The sequence below is a fragment of the Entelurus aequoreus genome, linkage group LG06, assembly GCF_033978785.1.
Source record: "Entelurus aequoreus isolate RoL-2023_Sb linkage group LG06, RoL_Eaeq_v1.1, whole genome shotgun sequence".
NCBI lineage: Eukaryota > Metazoa > Chordata > Actinopteri > Syngnathiformes > Syngnathidae > Entelurus > Entelurus aequoreus.
In genome coordinates this window covers 48,098,380-48,122,579 of record NC_084736.1, presented here as the reverse complement: position 1 = coordinate 48,122,579, position 24,200 = coordinate 48,098,380, and the positions used below count along the sequence as shown (strand labels likewise).

Here is a 24,200-nt window from a genome sequence, read left to right as displayed (position 1 = left end):
AGTGTGGTGGGCTGCACCACCTTGTCTACTGTATCTACAGCATGTACTGTACATGTGTTAGCCAAAACAAGAGAGCTACTGTTGGTTGTGAACAGATCTTACCTTTGGCAGACCCACTGACTCCATGGCCCTGAGCCACTGCACTGTGTTGTCAGTGTGCCTGAAGTGCAGCCCTTTGCTCTGAAAGAAAAAGAAAAAAACCACAAAAGAGGATCACAGTACAGTAACAAGATCCTGTGAATTGCTGAAACGGGGCTCAGAAATTTGTATACATTATCAGATATGGGATTAAAATACTTAACAACAGAACAGACCTTGTATCTAGCCTGGTCTTTGTCGTATATCCTTTTTACCGAGACCATTTTGGGGGCAAAGAAGTTAGCAAGTTTGCCAAGGTAGACGCCATTCCTCAGTCCCTCCTCCAGTTCTGTTGTTGGGGGCAGATCTTCTTCCAGGCAGGCCTCCATCCACCTGAACACACAAAAAGACAATGAACAAAAAGCAAGATGCTCCTTTAAAATGTCTGATTAGCTTTCTTGCAAAAAAAAAAAAGACCTTCAAATTCCTGTTAAGACTTAAGTGAAGTGTAATACCTACATATAAATACTGACAATAAATAGAGACTGCACTTTTGCTCACTTTGAATACAATGTACACTGTAGTTGACACAAAGATCAAACATGATCGTGCAATAATTTAATCGACAAAAATTATGATACAGTTGTTGCCGACAAATTAATTTGTTGGTAACAGTCGGTGACATCATTGCACTGGTTTTTCCAGAAGGACACTAACATATGTGAGACAGCGCGACCGGGGGCTGTGGCCACTGTAGGTGAAAACAACAAATCAAATGGAAACATTACACACTAAAAACACAAACAACTTGATCGGTTTCTAAAGCGGACCTTGCTTTGAATGGCAGAACATCTGATGTGAGAAAATTTAAAGCGGAGGCATGTTGGACATCTAGACGTTAGCTTTTTAGCTAACCAGCCAGACAGAGACTGAGTGCATGGAAAAAAAACTATAATTTCAGCCAAAGTTCCCTTGCTCAATTTTGTCAATACACCTATGGCCATGTTTCTAGAATCAAGAACATTATCAGGGATTGGATGAATGTAAGGCTGCAGCTAACGATTATTTTTATATCGATTAATCTATAGATTATTTTTTTCGATTAATCTGTTAATCTATAGATTTTTTTCGATTAATCTATAGATTATTTTTTTCGATTAATCTATAGATTTTTTTTGATTAATCTATAGATTATTTTTCCTTTTACCGATTTTTTTTTTTTATTTAAAATGAAGATGAAAAAATAAATGTAGGCCAGTTTTTTCAAAAGGCATGGCTTTTATTTACAAAAAAAAAGTATGGCCACTCAGTCAACATTGACAACAACATGACAACATATTCTGTAAAAATGTAAACATTTAAAACTTAACATTTAACTAAATTAAAAGTAGCTTATTTGCTTTTTAATGTGCAAATATAAAAGTAAACATCCAGTGCAAATCTTAATATTCTGCAATAGTATAAGCATTTCAAAAGTAAAAGTATTGCTTATTTTGCTTTAAAATGTGCAAAAATAAAGATAAACATCCAATACAAAAAAGTGCAAAACGAAATATTCTGTAACAACAGTGTAAACATTTCAACAAAAGTGAAAGTATTGCTTATTTGCTAAAATGTGCAAAAATAAAGATAAACATCCAATACAAAAAAGTGCCAATCTAAATATTCTGGAGCACTGTAAACATTAAGTATTGCTTTTAAAATGTGCAAAATAAATATCCAGTCCAACACAGTACACAAAAACCAATTCTACTCATTCCAGTGAGTGACTAACAGTTGTAATGAAGAAAGGTTAGCATGTCTACATGCTCTGGGGTGAGGCTGATTCTTTTCTTGTTTACAATATTCCCAGCAGCTGAAAGTAAGCGCTCAGAAGGGGTCGATGTGGCTGGAACTGAGAGCTAATTAGCCTTCACCTCAAGCCAGGACTGCGAGTGAGCTGAGCTGCAGTTTAAGTTTCTAGAAGGTCAACGGGCTCATAGTGATGTTACTAGTAGTTGACTGGGAGGTGTTTATTATCATTTGGGGAGAGTCCGCTGCCTGATGCTCCCCTGCTAAACACCTATCTGCTCGACGCTAAAGCGCTGACTACATGCGCTCTGAATATGCACTGCTGATTGGCTGGTAACGTTCTGAATACGCACTGCTGATTGGCTGTTAACGCTTTCTGTGTACCAATCAGATGGTTGTGTGGGTGGGACAATGCTGGGTGCTGTGTAGAACACAGAGGCAGAAGGAGCAAAGCAGCTTGTTAAGACTTTAGCTTAGAAACTCGTTCGGTACACCCCCGTACCGAACCGAAAGCCCCGTACCGAAACGGTTCAATACAAAACACGTACTGTTACACCCCTAGCAGATACAAATGACACATTCATGTTTTTGTGTAATGATGACAACGTATACTCACGCGGACGATTGACTAGTTGATGGTTGATGGTTTTCTTTTCAAATGTTCGTTCATAGCCGTTGTGCTGCTATGATAGGCCATTTCCGCTCGACACAGTGTGCATACAACAACATTATTGAAATACTCCCACACTTTTGACGACTTTTGGCGTGCTTTTTCCCCCTCGCTCGCACCGCTCGCATCGTCTGCTTTGAGCTCTGCCATGACGGTAGTGTGACGTAAATATGTGACGCGTCGACGCACAAAAACGGCGTCGACGTATTTACGTAACCAATGACGTCGACTATGTCGACGCGTCATTTCAGCCTTAGATGAATGTTAAGTTAAATGGCCTAGATGTTTAAAAGAGTTATTTTTACCATTTGCCCTACACATGCTTACATATAAAAAGGGATATTTGTTTTTGTATGAGCACTTAGTTTTTTGTTTCTATTGAGAGAAACAATTCAGTTTTGTTTCTGAAGAAACTATATATCTTTAGCGTTGGTGTTTTGTTGCTTGTTTTTACTGCTCCCATTTTGACTATCCTTTATTAACTTAAAAAAAAAAAAACTTTGCTTCCAAGTTATTTTTGTGGTAGCCTAATGAGCAGCACAGTTTCTAAGTTGAATGAAGTAGTTCTCTTTATTGTTAATCAGCATATAACTAAACAATTCTTCAAGCTGAATTCAAAAGTTAATGTCTAAATAAAAGCTACTAAAAGTGTACGGTTCATAATCCGATTTTTCAACTAATCATCAATATAGTTGATGACTAGTCAACTATCAAAATAGTCATTAGTTGCAGCCTTACTGTATACAACCGATGAAAGGTATTCAGAAGATGGTTTTGAATGTCCATGAAGACAAGCGAGTGATTCATAGCGCTTCTTTCCAGTGTTCTTTGCAGTCGCTTTTGCAGGTTTCTAAAAACAGGTATTGTTGTGACATTAGCCATGTGCAGGGTTTCCCGCAGCGCTTTGTTGTTAAGGCGGCCGCCTTAATAACAAAGAGCCACAGCCTAAACTAACATCTTAACAAGATCTCCAGCCACACGTGCGCATTTAAAAAACGATCTCTGTCCCCAAGCAAACGCATACACTGAGTGTCATAAACATGCCAAAATACTGGGGGCGCTGTAGCCCAGGATTTAAGACCATTTTAGCCAATCAGAAACATCCAAAACGTCATGTCCAGAGGCGGCATATAGCAAAAATGGCGGGTCACTGCAAGAAAGTATTATATATGTGGACTGACAGAGAAGAGCTACTTTTAAGCATTGTTTTGGAGTTTAAAGTTAACAAAACTCAACAAAGTGTTGACTGGGAAACTTGCCAGTCCAAGTATGGTGACATTCTTACACTATTTTTGGAGCGGTACAGGACATCTGAGGAATATCTTTATCGGAAAGAGGACATCACAAAAACAACTATCGGCACTAAACTGAAAGCGATTCGTGGGAAGTACAGACGCAGGTGGAAGAGATGGTTAAGGTAGAGTTGTTTTGCTGTACTTCGAACTATGCGAGCAGATCCGGGGTATTTCTCCAACTACATCCATTTAATTTGGAATAGAAACATCAGATATCGACACAAGCTCTCACATGAGTTCAGATTCTCCATTCACCCTTGACAGCCTGGTCACAGACAAAGATATTAAAGTTAAAGTTAAAGTACCAATGATTGTCACACACACACTAGGTGTGGCAAAATTATTCTCTGCATTTGACCCATCACCCTTGATCACCCCCTGGGAGGTGAGGGGGGCAGTGGGCAGCAACGGTGGCCGCGCCCGGGAATCATTTTTGGTGATTTAACCAACCCCCTATTCCAACCCTTAATGCTGAGTGCCAAGCAGGGAGGTAATGGGTCCCATTTTTATAGTCTGCCAAATGATGTACAAGAGCATACTTCAGGTATGTGGGCGCTAACTTCATTGCTAGGAAGTAATATTGTTAAAAGGCAGATAGATGTTGTATATCTGGGGCATCAAAACATTTTTATATAAACTGCACTGCAATTACAAATGCTCTCAGATGACCACTTTCAACAATGTGGAATCATATTTTGCCCATTTGTTTTAATATTATCATAGTTTGACTACAGTGTGACAAAAATACTTGCTTTGGAATCAGAAGTCAAGATGGCAAGCATATATTAAAGTTCAGCTGTTTTAGATGTATTTAAATAGGGTTGTATTAAAAATGCTTTGAGTAGTTTCATGTAATAAATAATATTGAGTTAAGTAAAACTGCAGTTGCATTAAATATTATTTTCTTCTGTCAAAATTAAAATACCTCGATGAAGTGCTTTATTGACACACATTGTTTCCCGATGATGTTGAGGGCCATTGTTGTAAATAACATGTCACTAAAAGTGGGTTTATCCCAAATAATGTATTCAACAGCCACAAGCACGACAGACTAAAACGAAAACTTCCAATCGAGACAAAGTTGCTGAATGAGAGAAGAAGACATCCAGATAAAGAAGAGACTTCTGGACATGATGGAGACATCAGAGAAGCGATCGTCTGACAATTTAGACAAACTAACATCAAGCGATGAGGTGGAGACGTGATGGCGACAGGCCGAGTTACACTGTTCCCCCTTCCCCGTCCTGCGACGCCCCCTCCCCTGGAGAGACAGCACTTTAACTAACACATTTTCTGGGGGAAACACAGATGTGTATACGGACAAAATTAATTAATTAATCTGATCATCATTCAGATTAGAATGTTTCTGTGTACATGAACCCTGAAAAAAATGTTTTGATTCTGACGTGCATTTTCATGAGTCACACCTTAAATCGGAATACTTTACTTTGACATGCGCAGTACTTAAAACGGAAAGGTGTGTTATGGTGCCATCTTTTGGACGAGTTCCCTCACTGCAGGTGCTGAAGAATCAGGGGACTTCCACTGTAAACAAACAGGGCTTTGTGCATTTCTGTTTGTCCGTCGAAGTCACTGTATTTATCATTTTTCCTTCTGTTCACTACTTTTGTTTTACCTCTCTTTTTGAAATGGAGCTGTTCTGTGCCACGTCTTCATGTTACACAATCTGTGTATGTGCCTGAGATGAGCAGTTGGCACTCGGAGTAGCTGTAATGTCATGAATATAACAGCTCGTTAAGATGACAACTGGATTCCTTCTTTTATTGTTACATCGACACATGACACTCCGGATCGTACTTTAGGTTTTTGCTAGTCTGGTTTTAAAGCAACAAACTTAACACCATTAAACGCTACGTCCGTAAATGTTGAATGGCGAGGAGACAGCAGCAAGACGATCCGCTTCATTCCGAGACTATTTCATTTAGTAGCCCTCCACCACCAAAGTATAGCTGACGTCAAAGACATGCGCAGTAAGGATCATTTCAACCCGAATTTCGGAATATGCGTTTTCATGCGCTTCAATCTAAATGGCTGTCGGCATAAACCACCAGCCTCATTCCAAACATGTGTTATCGGGTCAGGATATTCTAAATGGTGGGTTTACATGAAGCATTTGTATTCCGGTTAGGCTCTTAATCCGGATAAATGTGTCCATGTGCACATAGGTACTGATGCAGTCTGTATGTGAGACTTTTAGAAAATATCCCTGTTTCACAAGGTAGCTCTCACGCCTACATTATGAGGCTACTGATGTCTTATTTCACTTTTGCAAAAAAACATGTGCTGTGTCCCACGGAGTTCAGAACTAATGAATAATAACATTAGTGAACAGTGTTCTCATTTAGGACTGGAACAGCAGCTATTCTCTTACACTGAGAGGAATTTTGTTCTAAATGTTTTGGTAAATGATTTGTTAGGTTGTGAATTATGTTGGTTTGAGAATCTGTTACACATTATCAGGCTGGCTTGGAAAGACGCCATCTACACAAGGTCCACCCCTTCCCTGATGACTCTTTGCAGCTGAAAATGTGTATTTGTGTGTTTTTTCCACCACTTAACAACGGAATAAATTATTCACCAAAACCTGTAGGGTTCCTAGTCCCTTAGCTGCATGGTTCCCCTCAGTAAGTGAGCAATAACATGTTTACTCCCAATTTCACACCTTGGTACTTAATTGTGTGCATTCAAAAAACCTTGTTTGACATAATACTGTACGGGCTAAGTACATAATACTGTACGGGCTAAGTGCGGACACACACCGTATTAAAGACAAACACAACAGACCTTTTAAAAACTAGGGGGTGTACAGTAAACTTAGGGACAAAGATGTCAGTTATGTCACTGGATTCTGACACTATAAAATAAATCCTCTACCATTAAAAATAGTGTGGAGTGCAGCAAGTACTAAGTTCAAGGGTAGTAATATGACATCATGTGGAAAAATGCTGTTAATTTAATAAATGTCATCACTGAGCAGTAGTAGAGGTCCACAAGAAAACTTTCTTTTGTGTCACAAGTGAAATTTACAACAATTCTCCTCAACAAAAGAGAATAAATATAATCTTAGAGAAAACTTAAGACCTTCAGTATATCAGTATGTGCAATTAAATTCTGGAATGGATTAAGAAAATAAATAAAAAATGTACTAATATAATCCACTTCAAGAAACTCTTCAAACTTAAAGTGTTTACAAAGTACAAAGAAGAAGAACCATGATAAATATTCTGAGTGTATTTCATCCATCCATTCATTTTCAAGATATTTTTTTTTATCCCAGCATATTAAATATAACTTACTTCATTAATTATTATTTATTTATTTTTAATGTCATTACTTATGGAGTGTATTGTGAATAAATTGAGAACAGGAAGTGAACAAAAGTTTTATCAACTGCTATGTAAAGGAAAAGGGGTAGGATTAAATAAGCTCTGCTTCTTCTTACTCCTTTTCGAACATGTTGAATAGAGAAACTGGAAATTGTGATGTATCATGTTGTATGCATGCATGTTCCAAATAAACACAAACTCAACTCAACTCTAGAGATAGCTAAAGGATAACTATGATGAATTTCGTCTTTTCTAACTTAAATGTTACAATGTTTGATGTTCATGTTAAACAATGCCAAAGCGTCAAATCATACGGTTCATGCATTTGGGCTTGAGCTTGCACTCAATTTCGGAAAGGGCGCCTTTTTTTAATGCAGGTCTGACTTGATCGAAAATTGTGCAGGTGTACCTGATGTTGTGACCCGGTCAATCTATATAACACTTATGACATTTTACGTGCATAGGGGAAAAAATATTGGCGAGGACTTCAAGATATATTTTTAAACCATGTGCATTTTCAAAAGATAAATGATACTTTCGGAGAGGTTGGGGCGTGGTTACATTTGTGATCTGGGATTAACTCCAGAAAACTAACGTCTTGCAGACAGACTCAAAAACGGGTTATGAATTAATGTGACAGTGGGGCAAAATTTACTACAAAGCAAAGGCAACAAATACTATCCAGACAACAAAGAAGTGTTTTAAAATGTAGATTAAAATCATCAAATGTCCCCTTTAAAAAAAGCGTACATTTTCAAAAGATACATTCAGATACTTTGACAGGGCGGGACGTGGAGGGTTTCGATTGCAATTTAAAGGGAACACTTTCATAAACGAACATCTTGCAGACATACGCAGAAAGCAGTGGCGTGCGGTGAGGTTCATGTCAGGTGAGGCACTGACTTCATCACAGTCAGATTTACAAACATATGAACCCTAAAGAGTATCTTATTCACCATTTGATTGGCAGCAGTTAACGGGTTATGTTTAAAAGCTCATACCAGCATTCTTCCCTGCTTGGCACTCAGCATCAAGGGTTGGAATTGGGGGTTAAATCACCAAAAATTATTCCCAGGCACGGCGCCGCTGCTGCCCACTGCTTTCCTCACCTCCCAGGGGGTGAACAAGGGGATGGGTCAAATGCAGAGGACAAATTTCACCACACCTAGTGTGTATGTGACAATCATTGGTACTTTAACTTTACACTTACAAACTGTAGCACACAAAAAAGCACATTTAATAAAAAAAAACGTTATTATGGTCTTACCTTTACTTATAAGTGCGGGAGCAGTGGTGTTCGTGTTGGAAGAGTTGTGAATGAATGAAATATGAAATCCGCGCTGCAGTCTGCACGTGTACCTAATGTTGTGTCCCTGTTCACGGCTCCTCCGGCGCGCCGCGCGAGCATTGTTGTTTTTGCACTTTTTGGCTTCTTGTTAAGTGACTTTTTTTGGGTGGATTCGGTCTTGCACGTGGAGGGTTTGGGTGTGGGCTTTGGTTGGTGTGGCGCTCCCGTCGGGCGGTGCATTCTGCGGCGGAGGTGCTTGGCACCAGGAGGCGGGGTTATGAGACGAGCCTCCAGTTTTATGATCGCTCAGCACAATAAATACGTTACACACATACAGTTGTTGACAAAATACACTGTACATTATATACCTCAGCTAACTAAACTATGGAAATGTATAATATAATTCATATAGCAATACGGTCTCACTGCACAGCAGGCCAGCAGTTAGCCGAGTCATTGCGCACAATCCATGGTGAGGCACAACGCCGTGACGTGCATCAACTGGCTGCTGATCACCGCACCGTCTCTTCTCAGTATTTGAACGGCAAATGTGAAAATAAAAATAAAAATAATCTAAAACTGGTGAAGTTAAATGGAAAATAACTTTAGTATAATCACTGGATACATATAACAATTTAATTAATTTTTTTTCTTTTTACTTTTTTTTTTCTTTCCATGATGGCAGGTGAGGCCGTGCCTCTCCTGCCTCTAGTGACTGCACGCCACTGGCAGAAAGTAGTTTGGGACTGCGGAGGAAAAAATTTGCTAAATTTACACTCAAGCATTCTTATCTAGACCAAAAGGAAGCGTTTTAAAATGTAGATTAAAATCATCATAGATACTCGGGGCGGCGTGGTTTGGTTGGTAGAGTGGCGGTCCCAGCAACTTGAGTGTTCCAGGTTCGATAGTCAGTTGTTGCGTCCTTAGGCAGGACACTTGACCCACTTGCTCCCAGTGCCACCCACACTGGTTTAGATCTAGCTTAAAGATGGAGATAATGGGTTTCACTATGTAAAAATAGCTTTGAGTCTTTAGAGAAAAAGCTCTATATAAATATAAATCCCTTCACTCTTTAACATTAGGACAAATTTGGTGGGAATACAGTGAAAAAGGGACATCCTGTCTGTAATGTCACTTCCTGTGTTGGTAACAATGTCGCGGAAGAACGTCTCCTGGAGAAGGATAGACTAGTTCTTATAGCTATCAGTGCATAACTTCCTGTCTTTGTCCAACCAAAAACTCAAGTGTGCTACAAGCCTTTGCACTCAGCTATTGTGAATGTTTGTGTTGTCATGATGGCGGTAGGACTTAGTTTAGTGTTGTTGAAGAGGTGAAAGACAAGAGCACCCGGAAAATATTCAGAGTGCCTTACTTTTTCCACATTATGTACAGCCTTATTCTAAAATGTAATACATTTGTTTTTGTCCTCAAAATTCCACACACAATACCCCATGACAACAATGTGAAAATATTTTTTGTTAAATTTTGCAAATTTATGAAAAATAAAAAAATCCCATGTACATAAGTATTCACAGCATTTGCTCAATACTTTGTTGATGCACCTTTGGCAGCAGTTTCAGCCTCAAGTCCTTTTGAATACGATTTTACAAGTTTGGCACACCTATTTTTGGGCAGTTTCGCCCATTCCTCTTTGCCCATTCCTCTCAAGCTTCATCTGGTTGAATGGGAAGCGTTGGTTTTCATTCAGGAAGTCTCTGTACATTGCTGCATTTATCTTAGTCTAGTCAGAGAGGTGACCAAGAACCAGATGGTCACTCTGTCAGAGCTACAGCATTCCTCTGTGGAAAGAGGAGAATCTTCCAGGACAACCACCTCTGCAGCAATCCATCAAGAGCTCTGTACAGTGCGAGCACTTGAGTCGCATTTGCTAAAAATAGGTTTTCTTTTTTTTTTTCATTTATTTATTTATTTCAGGCAATGACATATACATTTTTTTTTTTTTTTTTTTTTTTAAAGTACAAGGTTGACAACACATAATAATTTAAGTTAATATAGTGCAAAAGGTAATGTATAGTATGTAATGAATGATTGTCCAGTTTTGCCTGGAAGGGAGTGGGAAGAAGATAATGTATTTAATCCCACCCCCAGTTCTCCATTCAGTGATTATTCACATGAGTTTCACTGTTACTTTAAGGATTATAAAACCAATGTTGTATCATAGTGGCATTACCACAGGTAACAATAATTATTACACTGTAACAATCATTTGTATCAACAATGTAGGAAGAATGAATATACCAACAATGGTAATAAGAGAACATAGCAATAATGGTAATAGACAACATAGCAATAATGGTAAGGAAACATTGAGCACATGATAACACTTTGAGACAGAGTACAACAGCAGGTCAAATTAAAGTCCCTCATCTCTATATTTGAACCAGACCCAATGTTTGTATAATAGTTTAAATCGATTAATAGTTTGGCATTGCTTGTGTTGTAAGTCCAGTTTGTTCCATAGTTTTACTCCGCATAAGGCACACAAAAACGTTTAAGAGTGGTTTGAGCTCTCGGCAATGAGAAATATCCAAAGCCTCTCAAGTTATGAGCTTGGACTCGTTTTATAAAAAAACGTTGTAGATTAGGCATCAATAATTTGTTAAATGCTTTATATAAGATTATTAATGTATTATATTTAACAAGGTCATCAAATTTGAGCAACTTTAATTGCATAAACAGGTTATGAGTATGTTCTAAATAACCAACGATGTGAATGATCCGCACTGCTCTTTTCTGTAACATGATCAGAGGATGAATTGTGTTGTGGTAAGTATTCCCCCATACTTCAACACAGTATGTAAGGTATGGGAGTACCAAGGTGCAGTATAGAGTATGGAGTGCATTTTCATTGAGGTGTAGTTTTGCTTTGTTTATAATTGAGAGGCTTTTGGAGATTTTTGTTTTAATGTGTCTGACATGAGGTTTCCATGATAGTTTACTATCAATTATTACTCCCAAAAATGTATTGTCATTTACGATTTCAATTTGGGTACCATCAATACTTATTTTCTGTTCAGACATTATGTTGTGATATCCAAACATCACTTTCTTAGTTTTATTTATATTCAAAGATCATTTATTTGTGTCCATCCATTTCTTTTACTATGTTTAGTTCTGTGTTTACTGTATTTATGAGCTCATTATAGTCATCACTACTGTAGAATATATTTGTGTCGTCTGCAAATAGTATACATTTCAGAACTTTGGATGTATTAAACATATCATTAATATACACAAACAGTTTTGGCCCCAACACGAACCCTTGGGGTACACCACAAGCAATGCCAAGAGTATTAGATAAAAATGTACCCATTTTTAGAAACCTTATCTTCCCTGTTAAATAACTTTTTAACCAGTCAAGCCAGCCCCCTAATTCCATATCTTTCCATTTTATCTAGTAAAATTGAATGATTAATGGTATCAAAGGCTTTCTTTAGATCAATAAAGATACCAACTGCATATCTTTTATGCTCCAGTGCATTAGTAATTTCTTCAATAGCTTCAGTTATCGCCATTGAGGTTGTTCTTTTGGACCTAAAGCCATACTGACCGTCATTGATTACAGTAGATGATGCTTCTCAAGAAAAGATTCAAGTCGAGAGTTAAATAGTTTCTCTAAGATTTTTGAGAACTGAGGCAAAAGAGAGATTGGTGTGTAATTGGTGAAAGCGTGTTTGCTGTCACTTTTGAAGAGCGGAGTTATCTTAGCGATTTTTATTTGACTTGGAAAGCGGCTAGTCTGGAATGATAGGTTACATATATAAGTTAAGGGTTTTACAATATTCAGTATAACCTTTTGAACCAATATCATGTTGATATCATGGCAGTCAGTGGAGCACTTACTTTTACACTGCCGCACAATGTTTGTCACTTCCTGCTCATTTGTAGCTGAGAGGAAGAATGACAAAGAATTCTGTTCAATAGTTGATTTTGTAACTCCATTGTCTGGGACATCAATAGCCAACTTAGGACCAACATTTACAAAAAAGCTATTGAACTTATTCACTACATTACTCATATTATAATCTTCACTGTTTTCATCAATAAAGTAATCAGGATATGTCAACTTTAAATATCCTCGTTTGATTAGACTATTCAAAACATCCCAAATTCCTTTTATATTGTTTTTGTTTTCATAGGTTTTTTTTTAATAACATAACCGTTTGCTTGTTCTTATAACATCAGTTAATTTATTTTTGTACTTTTTGTACTCTTGTACCTTCTTTTGTTTTTATTTTGATGAACAGTTTGTAGAGATTGTTTTTCTTTTTACAGGCATTAATGATCCCTTTTGTGATCCAAGGGCTATTTTTATGTTTTCCTTTTATAAAATATTATTTCACAGGGCAATGTTTATTATGCAGGGAAGTAAAGATTACAATAAGCACTGTCCACATTTGGTTCTCTGTAAACTGAAGTCCAATCCTGAACTGCTAAACTATTGTTTAGGGCAGAGATTGTTTCCTCAGTTGTTATTTGTTAAGAGATTTTTGCCATAGTGTCTTTGGTTTTCTTGAGATGACAGTCATATAAAGTAAAAACAGGTAAATGGTCAGTGATATCACATAAATAGGCCGCTGGTGATTTGATTTCCCATAATGTTAGTAAAAATGTTGTCGATGATTGTGGCACTATGTGTTGTTATTTTGCTTGGTTTGGTTATGGTTGGATATAGAGACAAGCTGTACATTGTGTCAATGAAGTCATCAACATGTTTTTGCTTGGTTGAGTTCAAAAAATCAATGTTAAAATCACCACAGATAAATATGGTTTTATGGTTCACAGAGGAAAATAGTTTACCCATCCACTCATTGAAAGTTTCTATACTTGAACCAGGTGCCCGGTATACACAACTCATGAAGATTTGTCTTTTTGTCATTTAGGATTTCCACTGTTAAACATTCAAATAATCCATCGACTGCTATGGTTATGTTTGTTAAAACTTTAAATGTAACAGATTTATGAATGCAACCCCTCCTCCTATTTTATTTATTCTGTTTATGTATCTTAATTCATAGTCATTCAGACTAAAATCAATACCTTTATCATCGTTGAACCAGGTTTCAGTAATTGCAATAATGGTAAATGGATGAGGAAATTCTTTCAAGTAATCCTTGATAGTCTCAAAGTTAGTGTACATGCTTCGACTATTGAAATGTATTATTGATAGACTATCTTCTGATTTGACACTGTTTTCATATTGTTCATGGGTAAAATAATTACAGTTTTTAACAATCGCAGAGAAAAAATTATTATCAGGGTCTATCTCCATATCAGTCTCTGTTGTGGCGTGCTCTTGATACTCACACATGTCCAGTTCTTTTTGTTGATGTTGTAGGATCTTCTGTAACATGTCCATATCAATACTTGGTGTGGTCTGTGTTCTTGGTGTGGGTAGCATTGAGATGATGTAAAAGTCACAAAGCTACATTGATACCAAGTACTGCATCAATGTCAATACTTATCAAGATCTTCTATTTTCCTTACCACCAAGACTTTTGCTTCCTCCGGCGTCCCATTTAGTTTGATGAAGATCTTACAGTTTGTTACCCAGGTTTGTTCAATCTTGCTTTGCCTTTTAAGTTGTCATGCGATCCTTGCGATGTAAGCATTTTTCTTTGTCAAGTGTTCATTTATGAAAACATCTGTACCTTTCAGTTTGCGTCCTTGCTTCAATAGTGCCATTTTCTTTTTCCTGTTTGTGAATCTCATGATGACAGCTGGTGGTCTCTGGTTCCTCATTGGCAGTGGGTGACAAGCCTCGATGTGCTCCAGGTCCATCTCTATTCCCCTGCTCTGGCGATAGGAAACCACCTGCTGCTCCACCGACTGTGTCTCCTGCTCGTTGGGCTCCCCGCTGTCCGCGGCAACCGCACGCGTGTAGGAGCGCGGCTTGATCTTGATGCCGGTGATGACCACATCATTCATGCGGGAGTATTGCTCCAGCTCGTCCACTCGCCGCTCCAGGTCCACAATGCGCAAGTCTTTTTCCACGTTTTGGAGGCGTAGCTGTTTCACCTCCTCTAGTAGCCCCAGAAGCTGCTCCTGCTGCGTTCTGACCGCAGTCACATCGCTGCACAGGGAGTGGAGTGTGAGCTTCATCTCCTCGAACTCCTCCGATGTCGGGCTTTTCCTTTGTGGAGGCATTCTGATGGTCTATATGCTGACGCATCCAGCAACAGAAGAAATCCACACCTCTGTATCTCAAAAAAAAGGTTGTGCGAGTATTAAAAAAATTCAAATAAAAGAAGTACGCGTGTGAATACAGATTTTACCCTTCAATTAGCATTTTGCTCCAAAAATAAATAATTTCAAATTTGATCAAACTATACTAAAATGTTTGCCCTTCTGTATAACATGTTTGAAATAAACGTAAACCATAATCAAATGAACAATTGATTGACATGGCATTGTCACTGATCAGTCTTTGCGCGCCTTGTGTGTCCCCCTTCTCTTCCTTCATGCACAGAGGGGAGCTGGGTTTTACCTGTAGCACGGCTATGAGGGAGCTCCAAGTGGTCTTTCAACATGAAAGAAAACAAGGTCTTAGTAGGAAGAATTGGTCAGTAAAAGACAACATTTTTTTCACCACCTTCAAACTCGACACAAACTGCACTCTGTGCCAGTAACTACGACTGAAGTGACAAACTTGCCACCCAAACAATACACCGTTTGTTGACAAGAACATACAGCCATGGAAGCACATTTAATCTATTTATTAAGCAGAGGTAGCACAAACCAGTGAAAGACTCAAAAAACCTGCCGTCAGAGCAGACAAATTGCCGATCCAAGCCTGCTAAGCTAACACAAACAGCTCAAGCTATGCCTGTGAGAGTCAGACTTAGCGTGGACTCGCTGATGTCACACGTCGCTAGGCAACAGCACAGATGCATACAAAAACTTGTCTTAACTCCATTATGTCAGATATTTGAAATTTGTTTCAATAACACATGAATTACTTTACCTAGTTATTAATTACATGTATTAAAGAGTAATTTCGTTAGTAATTCAAATACTTTTTAGAAAAGTAACAAGTAACTACAATTAATTACTTTTTTAAAGTAATTTTCAGAACACAGCCTGCCACACACCATCGTGAAGCAGTTGGGAGGTTGGTGTTCCTGACTAACATATTTGTGTGTATGTCCTATAATAATGTTTACCCATAAAAACACCATTGTTTAAGATAAACTATTTTCATGTTGCTGCTGACGTTTAAACATGTCCTCTTAAACCAGGATATTTACTTAACACTTTGTTCTTTTGTATTTTTGTTAGTTGAATAATTGAGCATAGCTAAATGTTTTTAAAGAAGATTGGAGGAATATACTTGACTTTTCTTATATTAATTTCAAGGCTTTTTCTTTTTTCTTATCTCAAAACACCTCTTAAGTTGGGATCCTATTCTGCAAAACCTACTTTTCTTACTTGTTTTTGTGGTTGTGTATTTGGGATCCCCATCAGTCCAGAAAATGTTATATCAAGGCATTGTGGAAATATTTAGTTACGTCAACGGATATTTCCATGAATGGGTTAGTTTATGGGCCAAACTTTTGGGATATGAGTTTTGATCCATATCGCCCAGCCCTACACTTGTGTTAGCGACAGTGCGGGCAGAGTTTAGGGATGATATCTGTGTTTAATTGAGCGTTACAGTAGGCCTTATGATGGCATTGTGTTTATATGTATGAGTGCACGTTGTTTGAGTGTTAATTATATAATTGTGATATTTAGGATCTTTCATATTGCTCCTAATTGTTGTCTGTGCAACAAAATTGTTTTTGTGTTACTAATTGTTTTCATTTAGTAATGTAGCACCAATGCTAGTGAAAAATCTAAGTTTACAGCCCTGTGGGTAAGTGGCAAGACAAAAGCCATTTCTTGGTTAAAAAAAAAAAGTTTCCCAAGATGCATCTGAAAGACTCCCAGACCATGAGAAACAAAATTCTCTGGTCTGATAAGACAAATAACTATTTGGCGTGAATGCCAGGTGTCATGTTTGGAGGAAACCAGGCACTTCCACCCCCACAGTGAAGCAGGGTGGTGGCAGCATCATGCTGTGGAGATTGTTTTTCAGCGGCGGGAACTGGGAGATTAGTCATGATAGAGGGAAAGATGAATGCAGCAATGTACAGAGACATCATGGATAAAACCAACGCTTCCCATCCAATCAGATGGAGCTTGAGAAGTGTTGTAAAGAGGAATTGGCAAAAAGATAAATACGTATGCCCAGTACAGTATGTGGCATCATATTAAAAAATATTTCAGGGTGTAACTGCTGCCTAAGATGCACCAACAAAGTATTGAGAAAATGCTGTGATACTTATGTACATGTATTTTTTTTTTTGTAGTTTTTGTATTTTTAATACATTGTCTGTAGAACTTTGAAGACAACAAATTCATTATTCCAATTTGGAATAAGGCTGTGACATAACAATGTGGAAAAAGTGAAGCACTGTGAATACTTTCTGGGTGCACTGTACCTTGTAGTCCAAGAGTTCGCCTGCATCAAATAGCCAACTCTGGGTAATAACAAATCATCAAGTGTAACTGAAGAAATTCATGTGTTTGAAAGAAACCACCAACAACAGAATGACTACATAATCTAAAAATAACAGATTTGCAACCCAGATTGAACTGCACTGCACTGCTTGGTGGAAACAAGGCTCTAAAAACCTCAGTTCAGACACTTTGGATGAGCTAATGATTAGCTGTGGATTAAATCATACGTCAAAAATAAAATATTTTTCTAGTTCTTGCAATGTTTTTTTCCACAGGGCCACTAAACTGGAGCTGAGTGGCTTCAATACGTGTTTAACGAACACTGACTCCTGACCCAAGAGGTGCAGAGTCTAATCCCTGGCTCGCTCTGCTTCATTAGAAGTCTGCTTTAATCCTAATCTAATGTGACACTTTTACCAGAATAGAAGGAACATTCTTTATTGTTTTGAGTCATAGTTTAGGGAGTTGCAGGGGAAGAAGCAAGACAATTACAAATTGTTGAGTTTAAGGGAAGCAGCGGTTTGAGTTTAAGCCACACAGAACAATAAAGCAAGACTTCCACTAAAGCAAACTAATAAACAATGTAAGAGGTTAATAATCTAGGTAACAGGGTGTGTGTTTGGTTTAGTCTACTTTATCCTTTTACATAAGCAGGTAACACAGTCAAAGTTTGAAGTGCACATTCAGCTATAAGACAGAAAGATTGCTGCCCAAAGATTCACCTGTCATGGAGCTTGGCAATACGAGTAAATAAAATATCTAAAAATTTGTTTTTCCGTATCAGTCTATATCAATATGTATCAAGATATAAATAAAATGACTATTGTCACGCTTAAATTGTACATTGATAATAAATAGGGATGTTCCGATTAGGGTTTTATGCTTAAGATTCTGATCATCGATACCAATAACGATAAGAGTATTAACTTTACATTTTTAAATGTATTGATGTTAGGTGGTATTGACAGTTTATTATTATCCATCCATCTATCCATTTTCTACTGCTCGTCCCCTTCAATACAATAGTATTTCCTTTGGTTTTTGCCCTCTACATCCTTCTGTGTCCAGGGCAAGTATTTCCTCCTATTATTCCTCCCTGTAAACATTCACAACAACAAATATTTTAGGAAAATACAAATTATCAACCTAATCATTCTAGTAACAATTACATACTGATACTACTCTTGGTTTCGACACCACACCACACCACCGCCTCTTTTGCATGTCTGGCTGTGACAATGCTGACACACCAACAGTTGTCGTTAATTTATTCTCTATGTCAGGGGTCACCAACGCGGTGCCCGCGGGAACCAGGTCGCCCGTAAGGACCAGATGAGTTGCCCGCGGGCCTGTTCTAAAAAAAATAATAATAATAATAATTTTTATTTATTTATTTTTTTTTAAAAATTAAATCTACATAGAAAAAACACAAGATACACTTTCAATCAGTGCATCAACCCAAACAACCTCCCCCATGCACACTCATCCACACCCACTCACACAAAAGAGGTTATTTCTTTCTGCTACCAATATTCTGGTTCCCACAACATAGACAACATATCTTCAAGGGACACAGTCCCTGAAGCACACATGATTGTATAGGCTGCTGGTCCACTAACATTTTCATTAATTACTATTTTTAATGTAATTATTTTTATATTCTTTTACTTTCTTTTTTATCCAAGAAAATGTTTTTTATTTATTTATCTTATTTTATTTTATTTTTTAAAAAAGGGCCTTATCTTCAACAGACCAGGTTGTCAATGAAATTAGATTTGTTTAAAGGGTTTTTTAAACCAGGCCCAGTCCAGATAATGTCCAAGTCGGACTCAGCAACACACACCTTCATTCATGTACACAGAAAAAAATTAGGGAACCCAACAGATATCATATAATCTATAAACATAATTATACTTTCAAAATAAGCCTTTGAGGACTTGTCATCTTTTTTTTAATGTTTTTTGGCATCATTATCGTTTTCAACCATGTAACTTTCTAAAGTTAGAAAATACTGAATAAATGTTTTAAAGAGAGTAATACTAAGTGAATATCTGTTTTTGGCCTTAAAAATAAACATTTTACCGAGTACTATAATTAAATTGACTAAATCATGATTGTCAATGAACTCTCCTAAAATAACAGAAACCACATTAAGCTTCATAAACAAACCAATCCTTAAACACATTTTTTCAACTTCCACCCAAAACAAAGACACAATATGACAATACCAAAACAAATGCAGGGTGGATTCAGGCTCCTGACAACAAAATCGGCAATCATCTGACTCTGTCATATTCCATAATTTTAACATTTTCCCTGTGGGTAAGAAGTTATAAATAATTTTAATTTGAAAATAACGATTTTGCACATCGATAGTAGTTTTATAGATTAGTTTGAATATGGCATCCCATGGCAACGGGCAGTCAAAAAAGTCCTCCCATTTTCCATTTGTGTTGTATGAGGCAGCCTTCAAAGATTTCTTTATTAAATAAAAATTATATATTTTTCTATTTATTTTAGTTCCTTTTTGCCAACTAGAATTTCTTATTAGAGGTTTACAAACTAATAATTTAGTAGTTCCATAATTAATTATTTGTTTCCATCTTTTCCCAATTACTCCAGTTAGTTGATAAAATGAAAAGCTTGAGCAAGCATCACCATACATAGCTCTAAATTCATCATACTTCATAATTTTACCATTCTCATTGATAATATCATTGACAAAAATGATTCCTCTTTCAAACATATTTTTCCAAAAGAAAGGCTTTCCATCTATTACAATATTAGAGTTCATCCATATTAACTGCTGCAAAATATTGTCTCTTTTTTCTTTATGAACCCCGCCATGTTTCCCAGCAGACTCTCTGGGAGGGGATCACTTGTAAAAAAGGATACAATTTATTTTGATACAGTACATGTTTTTTGTCCAACAGGACATTTGTGTACCACTCAATGTTTAAATACATCTTTGGAACAATTGATGCTTTTAAAGACAGACACATAGCTTCAAGGTTGAGAAGTTTCAGGCCCCCATATTCATACTCTTTGTACAGAACCTTTCTTTTAATCTTTTCTGGTTTGCCGTTCCAGACAAAATCGAAGACCCTACGCTCATAAATCTTAAAAAAGTTTTGTGATGGAGCTGGTAATGACAAAAACAAATAAATAAATTGAGGAATAATTAACGAGTTGGCAATAGACATTTTACCATACAAGGTTAGGGATTGCCCTTTCCATAATTGCATAATTTTGTCCAGCTTTCTTAGTCGATTATCAATATTTACTGAGCCTAGATCTTCCAGATTTTCTGGGACAACAACACCAAGTATGTTAACTGGTCCATCTGTCCACAAAACAGGCACTTTGCATTCCATTCGAAAGGACGTTCCCTTTAGATTTCCGATCCTTAACATTTTACATTTATCATAATTAAGCTTAAGGCCAGATTGCTGTGAAAATATGTCCAAAAGATTAAGAAGGTTCCGCAAACAATGAGGAAAAATCTTATCTTTGTGAATCAGCCTTTTCTGACATGAACTTCATCAAGAACAAACACAGAACACGCCTAACTGATGCACATCTGCAAGACTCACTCAGAGTTGCAGTGTCAAGTTACACACCAGAGTACAGCACACTAGTTAACAGCATGCAATGCCAGGCTTCCCACTAACTGACAAAGAAACAGATAACAGATTTGGTGTCCAGTTCAAAGTGTGACATGATTTAAAAATTTGAGAGTTTACTTTTGTATTTTACATGAGTTATTATTTGTACAAACATGGTGCAAAGTAATCAATGGTTTGTTAAAAAATGTTAGTGGCTAGCTAGTTAAAATGGGATATTGTGATTTCACAAGACTGTCTTAGAAGTGATCATTTGAAAATGTTCAATTTGAAAAATGTGCACTTAGAGAAAATATAAAAATAAAGTGTTGCATATTGATATTTATTTGTTTCTATATATATTTATTGTGAGAAATCATTAAGATGATCAGTGTTTCCACAAAGATAAATATCATTAATTATTAATAATAACTAAGGCTGGAACGACGCGTCGACGTAGTCGACGTCATCGGTTATGTAAATACGTCGATGCCGTTTTTGTGCGTCGACGCGTCGCATAATTACGTCACACTACCGTCATGGCGGAGCGCAAAGCAGACTGTGCGAGCGAGGGGAAAAACGCACGCCAAAAGTCGTCAAAAGTGGGAGTATTTCAATACACAGCCTAATAATGTTGCTGTATGCACACTGTGTCGAGCGGAAATGGCCTATCATAGCAGCACAACGGCTATGAACGAACATTTGAAAAGAAAACCATCAACCATCAACTAGTCAATCGTCCGCGTTAGCATACGTTGTCATCATTACACAAAAACATGAATGTGTCATTTGTATCTGCTAGGGGTGTAACGGTATGTGTTTTGTATTGAACCGTTTTGGTACGGGGATTTCGGTTCGGTACGGGGGTGTACCGAACAAGTTTCTAAACTAAAGCTAACTTTAGCTGCTAAAGTCTTAACAAGTTGCTTTGCTTCTCTGCCTCTGTCTCAGCACGCAGCATTGTCCCACCCACACAACCATCTGATTGGTACACACGCAGCATTGTCCCACCCACACAACCATCTGATTGGTACACACGAAGCATTATCAGCCAATCAGCAGTGCGTATTCATAGCGCATGTAGTCAGCGCTTCAGCGTCGAGCAGATAGGTGTTTAGCAGGTGAGCATCAGGCAGCGGACTCTCCCCAAATGATAATAAACACCTCCCAGTCAACTACTAGTAACATCACTATGAGCCCGTTGACCTACTAGAAACTTAAACTGCAGCTCAGCTCGCTCGCAGTCCTGGTTTGAGGTGAAGGCTAATTACCTCGCAGTTCCAGCCACATCGACGCCTTCTGAGCGCCTATTTTCAGCTGCTGGGAATATTGTAAACAAGAAAAGAAGCAAAGCAGGTAGACATGCTAACCTTTCTTCATTACAACTGTTAGTCACTCACTGGAATGAGTAGAATTGGTTATTGTGTACTGTGTTGGACTGGATGTTTATTTTGCACATTTTAAAAGCAATACTTAATGTTTACAGTGCTCCAGAATATTTAGATTGGCACTTTTTTGTATTGGATGTTTATCTTTATTTTTGCACATTTTAGCAAATAAGCAATACTTTCACTTTTGTTGAAATGTTTACACTGTTGTTACAGAATATTTCGTTTTGCACTTTTTTGTATTGGATGTTTATCTTTATTTTTGCACATTTTAAAGCAAAATAAGCAATACTTTTACTTTTGAAATGCTTATACTATTGCAGAATATTAAGATTTGCACTGGATGTTTACTTTTATATTTGCACATTAAAAAGCAAATAAGCTACTTTTAATTTTGTTAAATGTTAAAAGTTTTAAATGTTTACATTGTTACAGAATATTTTGTTATGTTGTTGTCAATGTTGACTGAGTGGCCATACTTTTTTTTTTTGTAAATAAAAGCCGTGCCTTTTGAAAAAACTGGCCTAATTTTATTTTTTCATCTTCAATTTAAATAAAATAAAATAAAAAATAATCGGTAAAAGGAAAAATAATCTATAGATGAATCGAAAAAATAATCTATAGATTAACCGATTAATCGAAAAAATAATCTATAGATTAATCGATAGAAAAATAATCGTTAGCTGCAGCCTTAATAATAACAGAGTTAAAGCTAAATTGAGCAAATTGGCTATTTCTGGCAATTTATTTAAGTGTGTATCTAACTGGTAGCCCTTCGCATTAATCAGTACCCAAGAAGTAGCCCTTGGTTTCAAAAAGGTTGGTGACCCCTGCTCTATGTAGATGTATTAATCTACTTTTTAAATTCCTGTTCATTTCTGCTTACATTTTGCAGTAACGCGGTTCCATCTACACTTCTTGTAGTAACTAAGCACTTATTTCTTAATGTTATTTAAAGCTAGTGGTTAACTTTCCTACTAGCATACCTGCTTCTGGATTACAGTATGTAAGATGTTTAACCTTGTCCTCCAGTGATAATAATACATAAGATTCGAAGAAATGCAGGTTATTTGCAGTAATGGAGGTGATTAATAATAGTTTAGCGGAGCGAAGCCACACTGTATGGAGACACAATTAGCTGCTAGCCACTCGTCAGCCTGGGGGACTGAAAATACATACAGTGTCAGCTAAAGCAAATGTGCGTTTGTGATCGGTATTAACAGGCAATAATCAGGAATGGCTATCATGTACTTTCACGATAATCGGCCAATACTGACAGACAGTCAAACGATCGGCACAGCCGTACTAATAAGTGAAATGTGAAGACATTTGAATGTTAATTTTGATTTAAATATGTATTTTCTATCTGACCAAGGTAGTAATGAAGAACATAATACAACTGTTTAAGATAAATAAAATGATTACATATATTTTAACCAAAGTCTGAGGCTCGTAGACCCCAAATTTGTACACAGCTAGAGAACGCAATCATGGCCCAAGCTAGAGTTTTCCAGTTTCTAAAACTGTCCTGTTGCTACAAGTTAAAATAAAGTCTGCAGTTTGCTAAACAAAGTTGTTTCCTTTCCACCAAGTCAAGTCACTGTGAACTGGTTTGTCACCGACTCACCGAGCCCAATAAAGAAGTAATTTCAAACCTCTATTCACTGTCTTTCTATCAATGACGTGTTATTTCGCAATACCTACAGTTGTCGTTTTATCGCCCAGCCCTACTTGCTCATGTCCAGTAGATCAGCGTACACAGGGTTCCCCCTTTATTGCCACTATATACGTGGCATCATGTGTGACATGATAATTTTGATTTGCAGTGATGCACATATTTTCTTTAAAAAGGCTAAACAAATGTTTTATGTATATTTAAACACATTTATTTATTTATTTAAACAAATATTTGTGTTATTAGTTAATAATACCATTAACAATATTATTAACATGTTTTCTTATATCATCAGATTAAGAATCACAATCAGCTTTAACACAAATCATTTGACTTGTTAGATTGTGCTCTCTTCAATGCAGTTTCAATTGCTGCTGCTTATTGTAAAAGGTATCTCAGGCTACACTTTAATGTTGCAATTTAGTTTGCCAAATATGTAAACAGTCCTTTGAGTTAGATTTGGAAGAAATAACTAGGTGTTTTGTTAAAATTCTTCACAATGAAGTCACTGTAAATCTAACTAAAGAAAGAACATTATATATA

General features: G+C 37.1%; 1 protein-coding gene across 1 annotated transcript in view; it reads right to left on the bottom strand.

The window, feature by feature from the left end:
- Positions 1-24,200, bottom strand: part of iqgap2 (IQ motif containing GTPase activating protein 2) — a 108,036-nt gene that overhangs the window by 47,605 nt on the left and 36,231 nt on the right. Inside the window, exons 3-4 of the mRNA XM_062050902.1 lie at positions 315-471; positions 103-180 (exon numbers count right to left, since the gene is read on the bottom strand). Coding sequence (XP_061906886.1) covers positions 103-180; positions 315-471 — 235 coding nt within the window. The remainder of the gene's footprint in view (positions 1-102; positions 181-314; positions 472-24,200) is intronic.